Below are 14073 nucleotides of genomic sequence, written 5' to 3' on the forward strand. Positions count from 1 at the left end.
CTGGCCTGCAGCGGGCCCCAGCCACACATCTCTCCTGGGAGTGGCTCGGGCCCCCGCGCTGCCCAAAAAGGCAGCGTGGGGCTTGCGTCCACCAGGCGGACTCCGTGGACAGCTCGCCACACTGCCCCCCTGGGCAGCTTGCCCTGCCCCCACCGCTCTAGGTAATGGAGCAGCTAGCTATGCCCCTGATGGGAATTGTAGTCCAAATACAACTGGAGACCCAAGTTTGGGAAACCCTGTTCTAGATAATTGAGAGCCCCGTTCTCTAGCAGTGCTTGCTTGCTTGCTGTCCAAGGAGCTGTCAGGTTCTGTGCGAAGGACTGAGCATCCCCACATAGCCTTGCCTGGTTATTACCCTGCTTGTTCGCTCCTAACTCCATTGTCCCAAGTTTCTAAAGTTCCCTCCATCCATCCTGACTCCCCTTCCTTCCTCTTCTCCCCACTTCCTCTGTCTGTCTCTTTTCTCCTCCCCTCCCACTCCCACCCCAACAGTTCTCTGGAGGCTCTAGCCGCACCATGGAGCCAGAGGACACGGCAGCTCCCGCGATCTGGAAGCAGAGCCTACGGAAGACCAGCAGCTTTGGGGTGCTGCAGGATGCAAAGCTAGAGGAGGAGGCAGCTGCCAAGGAGGCCAGTGGCATCAAGCGGTCGGCATCCAGCCCCAGGCTTGATACGGAGGAAAAGGTAAGCTGTGCCATTACAATACCTGAATGAGTAACCTGAGTGAGCATTTCGATTCAGCTTGGCAGCGTTGGATTGGAGCAGAAGCAAGGATCTTTCCATTTGCTATGAAGGGGCAGCAAGGAGAGGGTTGCACTTTAAGACTCTGTTAGGTGCAATTATGGTTTGGGTTGTTTTTCTTTAAGGATGAGATTAGATTTAAAACAGTGTCAAGTAAGATAAGAAGGAAACCAGCAACAGACAAACAGTGCAGTAGACTGCAACTGAAAATTACCAAGCAGTCTCAGATTGTGTCTCATCTGACAGATTGGGAAAACACGACAAGACTTACCTGGGTGCCTAAAAATGGCAGGATGTGTAACAGGCAGGTGTTTGGGGAGGACATTTCATCATCAGGACAGGGGTGGGGGCACCCAGAGCAGGGTACCTGCCGAAAACCTCAGTGCACACACAGGTGCATACAGGAGAAGGCAGGCCTTCAGGGTTTTCTGTTTGTACATTGCGTATCCCTAGCAACATCTTGTGATACAGGCAGGCTTGTGTGCATTCCATTTGCTTTCTCTCACTTGGAATTTAGCTTTTGGTGTTCATTTTCTTAATGTTTAAAAATAGTAAGCTGCTAGCCCTTAGGGCTGCACAGGTATTCTTGAAAGCATTTTGCAGAAACCACAGCTGGAGGAGGGCAGGTGGGTCTTCCAGGGACCCGGAAGGTGGAGTCTTCTGCATAGGACACCCTGCCACTCCCCACTGCTAACAGAAGCAGTATTAAGTTATAGGAAGCAAGCAAATAAGTAGAAGCCATAACTCAGTGGTAGAGCATATGCGTTTGCGTGTGGAGAGTTCACTCTCTTAGCATCTCTGCTTGGATAAATTGATTTTGGGAAGCAGAGCTTGGAAAGTTCTCTTGTCTTGAGGCCTTGGAAAGTCTCTGCCAATCAGAGGAGAAGATACTGACTAGAAGGACCAATGACTTGGCTCATTGTAAAGCAGCCTCATTGGCTCACCTTTTGCTTCTTTTGGATATCATGGCATAGCATTTGAATTAACCTTGATGTGGGTAAAGATAGATTCTTCTAGTGCTCTGGTTTAACTCTTAAAGCTTGCAGGCAGCTTCAGAAGGCCCATCTGTACTCTGCATCCATGTTGACCAGGACAATTAAGGAAATAGCCTCTGCACATGCTCAGAGGCACAGTGGTGTTGGCACTGGGATCTCCCACATAAAGGCTGAGCACCTGTAAGCTGAGCAACTGGTTTCTCTGAGCAAGTGCAGAATGCTTTTTTTTTGTCTCCTTCAGTCAGCCTAAATATTTCCTGAGTCTTAAACAGATACGGCTTCTCAGCTGGGGAGGCAAACACACCTTGGTCCCTGTACCTCCCATATTATAACAAACACCTTGGGCTAAATTCAAAGGAGGAGGTCAGAGAGTGTCAGAAGAGGGGAGGCTTTTTTCGGACTTTCTCCCCAGTTTCCATCTCAAGATTTAGCTACCTTAAAGACTCCTGTTTATGGGAAGAGAGCCTGCAGTTATGTGGGACCCCACATTCCAGCTGGGTGCCTTCTCAAAAGGGGGTTTCAAGGCGTGTGGGGTTCTGCCACGAGTGTAGCCTCTTCTTTGCCCTCTTCTCTTCTCTTTCTCTCTTCCTCCTTCCTCCCCTCTCCTCCCGACCCCAACCCATCACTGCCTGTTATACCTGCAGCAAGACATCCGGGAGCTCTTACGGAAGTGGAACAAGAACCCCATTGGCCCAGGGTTAGCCAATAAGAGCACAGCTTCTGAGCCAGCGGGTGATGCGGTAGGAGCCTCTGCCCATTAGAGGGTGTGGCTGATTACCTTGCTTGCTTGCTAGCCATCTTGTTGCATATGGGGGGGGGTTTAGGCGTGTGGGGCTTAGCTTGAGAGCCATGGGTTTGTGCGGGAGGGAATTCCCATGGGCAGGGAACCCCCTACCGGGGTCACTTGGGCACAAGAAAAACCTTATCCGGTATCCGGAATGTCCTTTTTCGTTCCGCCCTTTGGTGTGGTTTTCCTCTTAACTCTGCCCTTTGCCCTCGCTCCCTTGTTTCTTTGACCTTTCTCTTGTCTCGGCCACAGCTACTCGTAAGCGTCACTGCCGTGTTAGGCATCGGGCTCAGTGCTGCTCTCTGGTAGAGCAGAGCCTCTGGTATCCGTCAAGAGACTCACGAAGCCTCCCTTAAGACAGCCAGAGCTTGTGGTATCTGGCCAAAAGCACAGTCAAAAGCTTCCCAGGTCTCCAGCTGGCCTCTGAGCTGCTCCCCCTCCTGGACAGAACATGAATTCACAGTGTTAACAGTAACAGCACATAGGGATTCCTCCTCATTCCGGCTTTCCCCCCTTTTTACAGAGCAAAGAGCCACGCCTGGCCCGCGTAACTCCGACCCCGACTCGGCGGATATTTGCCCTCCCAGACACGGAGCCCCACCGGGATCCCAGGCGAGCGTGAGTAATCGACTATCGGCGAGCCAACGTGTAGCATTTGGGATTCCAGACCGTTGTCAGGGAAGCTCGCTGCACGACGGGATGGATCTTCCCTTCTGTTTCATCCTCGCATGCTACCCTGAGCGTTAGAAAGAAATGTGATGAAAAGGAACGAGCTGAGTTGGTAGTAAGGCATCCTGCCCTTGACTCTGGGGGAGTGCAAGAGGAATACAGGCCACATTCCTCTTTGTATTCCTCTCTGCGCTCTGGAGACAGAAGCGATGTGTAATCCCTTCCTGAACCGGGTCGCCTTCGGACGTCATTGGGCTTCCTGCTCCCATCAGCCCCAGCGAGCGCGGCGAGCAGCAGGGGATGATGGGAGTTGTAGTGCAGCAACCTCTGGTGGACTCTAGGTTGGGAAACGTAAAACTAAGCCATGGAAGCCTCGTTGCCATGTTAGCTGGGATGAGCCTGGAGTTGGGTTCATCTGAGAGAGAAGTGTGGTATGAAGTAAAGCTCACTTGTAGAATCAAGACAGATGGGGGGGGGAGCAGGGGAGCCTCAGGAAATTGCTGCCACCTGGCCTTCCTGCAAGCTCCACTCACCTTATTGGTGGTTAAGAGCATGGGCCATGTTCCTTGGGTACTCAGCTTCTTGGGCGGATGTGAACTCTGTTGTCTGTCTTCAGCACCGTCTCTTATCTTGCCTTTTCCTTATCTTGTTTTCATTCCCCTTTCACCATCTGTAATTGGGGGCTGCTGACAGTAGCGTCCAAAGTGACAAAAGGTCTGAAGTGGATTTTAAGGGTGCTTAGGTTTTTTAATTATTTCATAGAACACTCTTCCTAAAGTTTATCACTGAGCACAAATGGTTGGCAGAGAGAGAGGAGGGGCAGCATAGACTTCGAAAGAGGAGTTCTGAGACGGAGTCTCTTTAAATAGAAGTCGGGTTGCTTTGGGAATGTACCGTATATCGCGGCGTATAAGACGACTTTTTAAGCCCGAAAAATCTTCTCTGAAGTCGGGGGTCGTCTTGTACGCCGGCAACATCATGACCCGGAGTTCCGCCCCGCCACTGGCTGCATGGAGCCTCTCCCCGGCGCTTCAGCCGCCATGGAGCCCGGGCTGGGCGTGGGCGGCAAGCGCGGAGGCTTCCTGTGCGGCGACGGGGAGCTTCTCCCCGCTGCCCCAGGCGTCGCTACCGACGCCTCAGCAGCCGCGGAGGCCGTCCTGCGCTTCAGCAGGAAGGGCGGAGGCCTCCTTTGGGGCGACGGGGAGCTTCTCCCCGCTGCCCCAGGCGTCGCTGCCGACGCCTCAGCAGCCGTGGAGGCCGTCCTGCGCTTCAGCAGGAAGCGCGGAGGCCTCCTTTGGGGCGACGGGGAGCTTCTCCCCGCTGCCCCAGGCGTCGCTGCCGACGCCTCAGCAGCCGGGGAGGCCGTCCTGCGCTTCAGCAGGAAGCGCGGAGGCCTCCTTTGGGGCGACGGGGAGCTTCTCCCCGCTGCCCCAGGCGTCGCTACCGACGCCTCAGCAGCCGCGGAGGCCGTCCTGCGCTTCAGCAGGAAGCGCGGAGGCCTCCTTTGGGGCGACGGGGAGCTTCTCCCCGCTGCCCCAGGCGTCGCTACCGACGCCTCAGCAGCCGCGGAGGCCGTCCTGCGCTTCAGCAGGAAGCGCGGAGGCCTCCTTTGGGGCGACGGGGAGCTTCTCCCCGCTGCCCCAGGCGTCGCTACCGACGCCTCAGCAGCCGCGGAGGCCGTCCTGCGCTTCAGCAGGAAGCACGGAGGCCTCCTTTGGGGCGACGGGGAGCTTCTCCCCGCTGCCCCAGGCGTCGCTACCGACGCCTCAGCAGCCGCGGAGGCCGTCCTGCGCTTCAGCAGGAAGCGCGGAGGCCTCCTTTGGGGCGACGGGGAGCTTCTCCCCGCTGCCCCAGGCGTCGCTACCGACGCCTCAGCAGCCGCGGAGGCCGTCCTGCGCTTCAGCAGGAAGCGCGGAGGCCTCCTTTGGGGCGACGGGGAGCTTCTCCCCGCTGCCCCAGGCGTCGCTACCGACGCCTCAGCAGCCGTGGAGGCCGTCCTGCGCTTCAGCAGGAAGCGCGGAGGCCTCCTTTGCGGCGACGGGGAGCTTCTCCCCGCTGCCCCAGGCGTCGCTGCCGCCGCCTCAGCAGCCATGGGGGCCGCTGTGCGCTTGGGCGGCAAGCGCGGAAATCTCCTGTGTGGCGCGGGGGACGCTCTCCCCGCCGCTGCCGCCGCCTCAGCAGCCATGGATCCCGGGCTGGGTGAGTATACCCCAAACTCTGTTTTTTCACATTAAAAGTTTGGGGGTCGTCTTATACGCCGAGTCGCCTTATACGCCGCGATATACGGTAGCTATGTCTCACTTACCCATAAGACAGGATTAATTAAAGATTTGCCTTGCTGCACCGGTGGCGTATAAAATACTAACATTAAAAATAATTTGTGCATCGTATATAACAGTTTCAAAGGGGGGAAAGCCTCTGTGGTCAATTTTAGGTGGTTTGTGGGAACGGCTCGTACAAGCAAGAGCCTGTAACAGGGGTGGGGGCTTAACTCACAAATTTGGGAGACCCCTGGGTCAAAGCAGGAGTTCTAGGTAACCCTGGAGTTGGGGGAGTGCAAGTGAAAGGCCTTTTCAGGGACCTCCTCTGTACACGCTCTCTTCCACGTTCTGTCTCTCTCTTTCTCCCTCTCTCCTTTCTCTCCTTCCTCCCTCCCCACAGAAACTTAGAAGGTGGCCTTCAGATGAAGATAGACACAGCCCTTGCCCCACACCAGCCCCCTTCTTCCACTGCCATCAGCTCTGGCATGGATCCCCGGGACCGCCGAAGGTGAGGGTTGGTGGGGCCCGGGGCAGGCAGACTACGAAAAGCAATTAGCGCCACAGTAGATGGGCTCGTCTCTGTATCCAAGGAGCGGGGTTTCCTTGTTGATGCAGCACCCGCCGGTTCTCTGCTGCTTCTCTTATTTCTATATAATCTTTCCTTTCCTGTTGACTCTTCATCACTGTTACAATGGCAGCCACATCTTGGTGCCCGGGGGGGGGAGGGGGGAGCAGCGCTTACTCACCAGCTGCTTTTGCTGCCTCTGATGTTGTAGAGTTGGAAGGGGGCTGAGGGTCATCTAGTCCAACCCCCTGCAGTACAGGAATCTCAACACATGCCCCCCCCCATCCAATTTGAAACCATACCAGTCCCTGATTCTTGCAAATATGCTAGCAGTGCATGGGGTGTTAGGAGAGGGGTAGTATCTCTGATAGGGGGCACGTCATGCTCCTTCGGGGGTAGTTTGCCCCCCTTTGGTCCCCACCCTGCACTCAGCTCTCACCGTGTGGCTCCTAGAAGCTAGGAGTGAGCTTCTCTCTGAGGCATCTGACCTGTCTCAGAGCGTTCTGTGCCCAGTTAGGCAGGCTGAAGAGGGCATCAGAGGGAGGGCAGGCTCGCGTTTTCCCACTCCACAGTCACAAAAGTTGGGAGGAAACTACCAGGGTTGGCAAAGGGACATGCCTAGTAGTACAGTCGTACCTTGGAAGTCAAACGGAATCCGTTCCGGAAGTCCGTTCGACTTCCAAAATGTTCAGAAACCAAAGCACGGCTTCTGATTGGCTGCAGGATACTCCTGCAGCCAATCGGAAGCCACGGAAGCCCCGTCGGACATTCGGGTTCCAAAGAACGTTCGCAAACTGGAACACTCTCTTCCGGTTTCGCAGCGTTCAGGAGCCAAAACATCTGAGTACCAAGGCTTTGGGGATCCAAGGCACAACTGTAGTAGTAGTAGTAGTAGTAATTATTATTATTATTATTATTATTATTATTATTATTATTATTATTTATCATTTGTACCCCACCCATCTGACTGGGTTGCCCCAGCCACTTTGGGTGGCTTCCAGCATATATAAAAACATAGTAAAACATTAAACCTTAAACAGCTTCCCTATAAAGGGCTGCCTCCAGAGGTTTCCTAAATGTTATATAATTTACCCATCTCCTCAACATCTGATGGGAGGGCGTTCCCCAGGGTTGGTGCCACTACTGAGAAGGCCCTCTGCCTGGTTGCATAGTGCTTCCTTCCCATTACTGAAGCAACCAGGCCAGGGCACAGGCTCTGAGGTGGTTGGCAAGTAAGAAAGGGGAGGCCCCTTGGAGCAACGGAAGGGGGGCACGGAGAGAAAGCCTTGTAAATGCTGCCCAAACCCTCCGTTCCTCTGCCAGGTCGTACCAGACGCCCGTGCGGGACGAAGAGTCGGAGTCCCAGAGGAAGGCCCGTTCGAGGCTCATGAGGCAGTCCAGGCGTTCCACGCAGGTAGGGATTGGTGCAGGTCATGGTGGTTCAAGCGTGGAGGTACCGCTAAGCAGACCGGAAGAGGGGACTGTCAGGAATAAGGGAATGCGCTTGTCTGGCCTAGCTCAGAGACTTAACAAGGAACTCTTGCTGTGTAGTGCCAGCATCAGCCTCTAGGTGGCGGGGTGGTTCTCTGTTTGGCGCATCGTTTTCATGTGCCTTTCCTTCTCTTCCTACTTCCAGGGTGTTACCCTGACGGACCTGAAGGAGGCTGAGAAGACCATGGGCCGGGCTGGGGACTCCAGAGCAGCCCCGGAGCAGCTAAATAAGGAGGACGAGAAGCATGACAAAGATGGAGAGCAGCAGTCCCAGGAGACTACGGTAGAGATGGCAGGAGGCTGAGGGGCTCTGGTGGGGTGGAAGACGTGGCAGCCAGGCCAGGGGAGGAACTTCTGGCTTGCTCAGAGGGAACCACGATAGGTGGATCTATGCCGAGGCTATTGCTCTGATTTAGGGTGATTAGAATTGTTACCTGCCTTTTCGGGATACAAATCTTCCCAAGCAGAATACAGGTAAAATCAAAGTAGCTTATGGCAGGCTGTGTGCGGTATCCGCTTCCAACCTTCATGATAGGTGCCGGGTTATTTGTATCCATCAGACTGCATAGTGTGGGTTCTACATCGGCACTGGGTTGGGTGAGAGCCTGCTGTGTTTTTGCACATCTCATGGCGCAGTGGCGCCCATAAACCAGTCCGTTTCATTCATTCATTCGTTGCTTTCGTTTGGCCCTCCGCAAATTGCCGCCCTGTTGCCTAGAGCCAGCGTGCAGCCTATGTGTAATCTCTCTCCCTTCTTGCTTTTTCCCTGATCCTAACCCTGCTGCCTCATGCAGGACTCTTCTAGGAGATTCCGGCTCCCGAGTTCAGAAGGTTCTTCGGTTTATACTGTGAATCCTTTAGTGGTGAATTCGCAGCCCAGAAAAGGTAACGCTCCTGTTCAACTTTTGTGCCCTCTTTTCTCTTCCGTTTTTCAGGTCACTCATTTGGCATGTTTAGCTTTGGGCCTGCAGGAACTTCTGTACCACTGCAACTTTATTTTAAACCTTCCGAAATCTCTCCCGGGCTCCATTGCTGATATTGTAACATATTCAGTCTATTGGCATGCAAGGACCTGAGCTCAGCTGCATTTTTTTTTCTCTCCGCGCTGCAGTCTCAGAAGCCGAGGATACCAGCTCAGAGGCAGATTCGGATCTACGGAACAGACTCGCCATCAGGGACCGCAGGAAAGGCCGACGGGAGAGGCTCATCTCCGGACAGGGAGGGAACTCGGAGGTGAATGTGGCAACGGACTTAGTCGGGGCTGTTGCGCTGAAAGGAGGGCAGAATTTTAGGACCATCCGTACGAGGCTCTGTGCCGTTCTGTCGTTGAGAACGCGACAGCTGCCTTGTACAAGCACCCAAGTTGTCTGCGCAGGCAATTTAGGGGAGACCTTAACCCCCCCCCCAACTTCTCCCCCCCCCCTTTTAGGGCGAGGATGATGAAGACAGCGAGCAAGTCAACAATGAAGATCCATCAGGACATGGCAGGTAGATTCCTCTTTGGGATCCAGCACTTCAAACTGGGGTGTGGAGACGGGGCTTAGGGGTAGGTTGACTCACGAGTTGCTGCCTGCCTGCTGATGCTTCTCAGTACTCGTGCCATTCATATTGTAGAAAGACATTAATGCTGGCCTCAAGAGGATGGTGGGGGGTTTTTTAACGGTGAACCCAAAATAGTGCAAGATCCAATAGTCTTAATATGCAAAACCCGACATGTGGTTTTGCTAATGTGCCCAATCCTCGTGCCTTAACTTTCAGACCATTATTAAAATTATATACTGCCCACCTGGATTGCACAGTGTGAGGGGCCACCCGAGGGGTGATCTCCGATAATGTTGGTCCCCCTTTTCTTTTTCAGCGGACACCTAAACAGCGTCCTGTCAAACCGGACAGCTCCCTACAGCTGCCAGAGACAGAACAGCAATTTGGGCTGCAAAGAGGAACCTGATCACTATTACAAGAAAGTTAGTTGTTTTGTTTATGTTTTCATTTCAGGCATTTATACCCCACCCTCTAGCCAAAAAGGGTCTTGGAGCAACTTATAGAAATCATTACTAAGATTTCTAAAAAAGTCATAACACACAAGGAAAAAGGAATGGGAGGGAGGAGGGCGCACAAGTTCTATATCAGCTCACATGAATGGAGGTTGGGGCTCCTAGGTTGAAGGGATATGGGTGGGAAAGGGATTCATAGGGATCTCAGTACCTTATGCGGTTTATTTTACCGTGTGTGTGTTGTGTGACCCTAAGCTGTATGAAGATCTCGTGATCGAGAATGAAAAACTGAAGGAGCAACTACAAGAAGCACAGCTACAGCTGACGCAGATCAAGCTGGAGCTGGAAAGAGTGACCCAGGTATGGAAAGGGGCAGATCAGAAGTTTCTCGGTTGCGTGGCAGCTGGGACACGGTGGGGACATGAAGAGCAACAGGCAGCTCTGCGACGGATGTGGTGCGTTTTATATATACCTGGTTTCCATGCGTACCTATTGAGATACAGCATTATTGAGATAAGGGCCGCGTTAAACTTTTCAGCTTCCAAATCCCAACAAGGAAGGGTGCTAAAAAGCTGTAACATGACTTGGAAATTCAAAAGACATTTTAGTTAAATTAATATAATTTAGTTTTGATTGGTAAGTAAAAGGTGTGTAAAATTCCATATAAATCATTAAAAATGATTGCAAAGTACTTGCAAGTTGTTATTATCATCATTATTATTAATGGCGTATTACCTGACATTTTCAGAAGGTAAAATTTAAATTTTTTGGTTTCCTGAAAGCAGTTTATGTGCTCCTTCATCCCGTGCCCCTCCCCCAATTTTTAACACAGTCTTCGAAGGGGGTAGAATTTTCATTTAATACAGGCACCCCCAAACTCGGCCCTCCAGATGTTTTGAGACTACAAATCCCATCATCCCTAGCTAACAGGACCAGTGGTCAGGGATGATGGGAATTGTAGTCCCAAAACATCTGGAGGGCCGAGTTTGGGGGTGCCTGATTTAACAGATAAACAAACCCCCTCTCCCCCTCAAAGGTTGGGGGCTTCATTGTGACATTGTGTTGGGTGCCCTACATTTTGTGTTTTGTTTCGTTGTTCGCCCACAGAGGCAAGAGCGTTTCGCCGAGCGGCCGGCTCTCCTAGAGCTGGAGAGATTTGTAAGTACCTATTTTTGCCCCTCTTTTTCTTCCCTTGCCTGTGTGTTAGGGATTCTGCTGCTTCAAATGAACTGAATTGCAAGACTTGTTTGATGCCTCCTGCTGGAAAAGCCTGGGAACAAGCCCTGCTCTTTGATAGTCATAGGAAGGGAAACGAAACTAGAGTGAATCCCTCTGCTGCCCCCTGTGGGCCCGGAGGGGTTATCCTTTTGTTCTCTGACAGGGGAGGGTAGATGCAGGTGTACCCCAGGGGTTTCTGAGATTCTTACAAAGTATGCTTTGGTGTGTCAAGCTTGGTCTTACCCAGCCAGATGCTTCTTATGATCTTAAGCAAGAGTGTGTGTTCAAGGTCACATAACAGTAGGCTAGTGACTGCTAACCTGTAAAGAGCTTTGTAAAGCTAACACACACACATAGGTGGCATTTTAGGACACACAAGGCTGAAGTCAGCCTACTTCTGCTCTGAAGGGACTGGCTTTCCCTAAATACATTCTTGGAACTCCCCTGCCCCTTTCCCCATATCCTCACCTTTGCCTCTTCTCCCTCCAGGAACGCCGAGCTTTGGAGAGGAAAGCAGCAGAACTAGAGGAAGAATTGAAGGTAATTCCCACCTGGTTGGATCAGCCGTCAGGTCTCACCCTAGAGTTACAGCTTGACAGAGAGAAGCTGTGGCCTGGTCGGGGAGGGTGGGGTTGGAGGATTTTACCAGGTGGTGCAGGTTTTGTCAGTGCCAGTGTGGTGTAGTGGTTAAGAGTGGTAGACTCGTAATCTGGGGAACCAGGTTCGCGTCCCGCTCCTCCACATGCAGCTGCTGGGTGACTTTGGGCTAGTCACACTTCTCTGAAGTCTCTCAGCCTCACTCACCTCACAGAGTGTTTGTTGTGGGGGAGGAAGGGAAAGGAGAATGTTAGCCGCTTTGAGACTCCTTCGGGTAGTGATAAAGGGGGATATCAAATCCAAACTCCTCCTCCTCCTCCTCCTCCTCCTTATTCGTCTTCTCTCTTGTAGGCTCTTTCGGATTTGAAGGCAGACAACCAGCGTCTCAAAGACGAAAATGCCGCTCTAATCCGTGTGATCAGCAAACTCTCCAAGTGACCACCGCTGCCACCGCCCCTGATTCCCCACCCCCCGGGATGCAGGGGCCTTATTCCGCACCCCACCTCCTTGTGTACCAGATCCTCAATCGGAACAGGAGACATAATGCAAGGATAGGGGTGGCCAACTCCCTCTCACCACTCAAAACACTCCAAATGTAGGGGATTCTGAGCCTCAGCCAATCAGACACCCATCATCCATTGTTTTACACAGAGGGGCCAAGTTTTTTCTCACCAGATGTGATGTCTCCAGCCCAATGTCCTCCCCATCCCCTCTTTCCCCACTCCTCCTCTCCAGAGACAGTATTTATTTTGTGGCTTCCTTTTAAAAGTGATGCAATTTGCTTATTGCTTTTCCTTTAACGAACAAAGGGAGAGGAGATGACGGGAGCCAGTCTTTCTGGGGGCTCAAGAGGAGCGAGGTGGCCTTAATGTCATTCTCCTGACAGCAGGCAAATAAAAGTTGCTTTATAGGTTGGGAAGTTTTTTGAGGCTGTGGGCAAAGTCGAGTTAACGGCAGGATATCTCGGGTAATTGGTGTTGCTCGTAGCTTAGGCCCCATAGCTCTGCAGCTCAGGAGGACCGCAATCTCAAGGCTGCGTAAGGGAAAGGGTGGCAAGACTCGGTCCAAGCACCCAACTCACATCCTGCCAAAACAAACCAGTGCATTTGACAATTGGGTAAGTTCTCCCAAGAGGGCAGCAGAGTTGAAGGTGGCACCCAGCAGCCAGGTTTTAGAGCCGAGGCTGGCAGCTGGCCTGGAAGTCGGAGAACTTGAGCAGACGAGTTAAAAAATGGGATGTGGTAGCCCTGGGTGTGTGTGCATGTATGTGTATGTACGAGAGCGAGAAAGAGAGAAGCGCCTTAGCACTGTTTAATCAGCGGGGAATTGTGGGTAACGTTTGGGTGATTTTTTAGTGGTCCTTTGGGGTTGGCTGCCACGAGGCTCTCTAGAGCCAGACGGACAGGAGAGTTCTGCGGTGGCATTAATTTAGTAGCCGAGATAGTATTGCCTGTGAAGATGAGGCTGTTAAGTGCCATAGCTTGGGGGTTGGGGGAGACAGTTGTGGGGTGGGGGCTACATTGGGAGGGTCTTAATCTCTGCTCCTGTTCTTCACTTCCCTCAGCATCTCGATTTTTCAGGTGCGAGTGTGGCTTGGTCCCTTCTCAGAAACTCAAGCGTCCTCTAGCATCCAGCCTGGCTCTGAAGGATGCTTCTAGTGTTCCCTTGCCTGAACTTGAGGCCGAATCCCAGGGAAACGGTCTCATTCCCCTTCCCGCTGTCTGGACAGTGTTTCCCCCCCCCAAGCCTTTTGCCAACACCCAGTCCCGCTGTGAGGATCTCCTGGACGTCTGTAACCCTGGGCTGTGTAATGGACAGCATTTGCCATACAAGTCCACATTTGTCATTGTCCCATTTGCCAGCTACTCCACTCCTCCTCCTCCTCCTCCTCCAGGACCTGTGCCTCCTTGACCTCTCATATTCCGGTTTGTTGGATTCTGCCGCCGCTTTCCTAGAGGATGCATTGGGGTGGGGTGGGGGTCCATTTCCATGGCTCTCCTCCATCCCTCTTCCTGCACGCACACAATCAAATATTTTCAATGTTAAAACTGAGGGCTAGAAGTACTTCCAAGTGAAACTGAGGGCTAGAAGTAATTCCAAGAGAAACGGGTCCAAAGTACTACCCTGAAAATCCTGTCTGTGTGTGTGTGTGTGTTTTTTCCTGCGCTATCATGAGCCAAGATTTCCTCTGCCAAAATAAATAGTCCCTTCTTTTCTACCATGTCACCCCTTTCTCTTTTCTTCGCCCACCCCTTATTATTATTTTTTCTCTCTCCACCTGCCCTGATCTGTGAACTCCCCCTCCCCAAACATATCTGTACATAACAGAAGTATTTTCTATATGGTTGCATCGCCAAGAAAAAAAAACAAGAAGAAAAAAAATGCAGAAAAACTTAAATGTGCAATATCGCATGAGTATTTTTTTTCCAAAGAAGTCTCTATATTGTACTTGTTTATTCAGCAGCTCAGCTGCGTATGTTTTAAAGAACAGGGAATTGAAATTACCGTGTTGAATATAATTAAAAATAAAAAAAAGATTGCTCCTTAGATGTGTTCATTTCTTTTAACACGTAAATGTACGTGTTTTTGGTTGGTATAGTGCAGCCTTCCCCAACCTGCTGCCTTCCAAATGTTGGGATTACAATTCCATCAGCCCCAACCATCACAATGGGAATTTCTGGAAGGCTGTTTTAGTAGATGGTGTGTGTTGGATTTGGTTCTAACTCTTCCTTAAACCCTAAACCAGGCTTCCTCG

The 14073-nt window shown here is 52.1% G+C and overlaps 1 protein-coding gene across 5 annotated transcripts in view; it reads left to right on the top strand.

Moving 5' to 3' along the window:
• PPP1R12C (protein phosphatase 1 regulatory subunit 12C) overlaps positions 1 to 13865 on the top strand; it is a 42170-nt gene extending 28305 nt beyond the window's left edge. The window contains exons 10-23 of one of the 5 annotated variants that reach the window (XM_033168875.1): positions 493 to 684; positions 2381 to 2476; positions 3047 to 3141; positions 5854 to 5961; positions 7342 to 7432; positions 7655 to 7792; positions 8304 to 8394; positions 8621 to 8742; positions 8939 to 8997; positions 9368 to 9473; positions 9759 to 9863; positions 10611 to 10661; positions 11211 to 11261; positions 11670 to 13865. In XM_033168875.1, the coding sequence (XP_033024766.1) occupies positions 493 to 684; positions 2381 to 2476; positions 3047 to 3141; positions 5854 to 5961; positions 7342 to 7432; positions 7655 to 7792; positions 8304 to 8394; positions 8621 to 8742; positions 8939 to 8997; positions 9368 to 9473; positions 9759 to 9863; positions 10611 to 10661; positions 11211 to 11261; positions 11670 to 11756 (1392 nt within the window). In that variant the 3' untranslated portion in view covers positions 11757 to 13865. The remainder of the gene's footprint in view (positions 1 to 492; positions 685 to 2380; positions 2477 to 3046; positions 3142 to 5853; positions 5962 to 7341; positions 7433 to 7654; positions 7793 to 8303; positions 8395 to 8620; positions 8743 to 8938; positions 8998 to 9367; positions 9474 to 9758; positions 9864 to 10610; positions 10662 to 11210; positions 11262 to 11669) is intronic. The other 4 variants (XM_033168876.1, XM_033168878.1, XM_033168877.1 and 1 more) reach the window with 4 other exon arrangements.
• Positions 13866 to 14073: the final 208 nt, after the last annotated feature.

This window comes from Lacerta agilis, chromosome 14, assembly GCF_009819535.1.
Source record: "Lacerta agilis isolate rLacAgi1 chromosome 14, rLacAgi1.pri, whole genome shotgun sequence".
Taxonomy (NCBI): Eukaryota; Metazoa; Chordata; class Lepidosauria; order Squamata; family Lacertidae; genus Lacerta; species Lacerta agilis.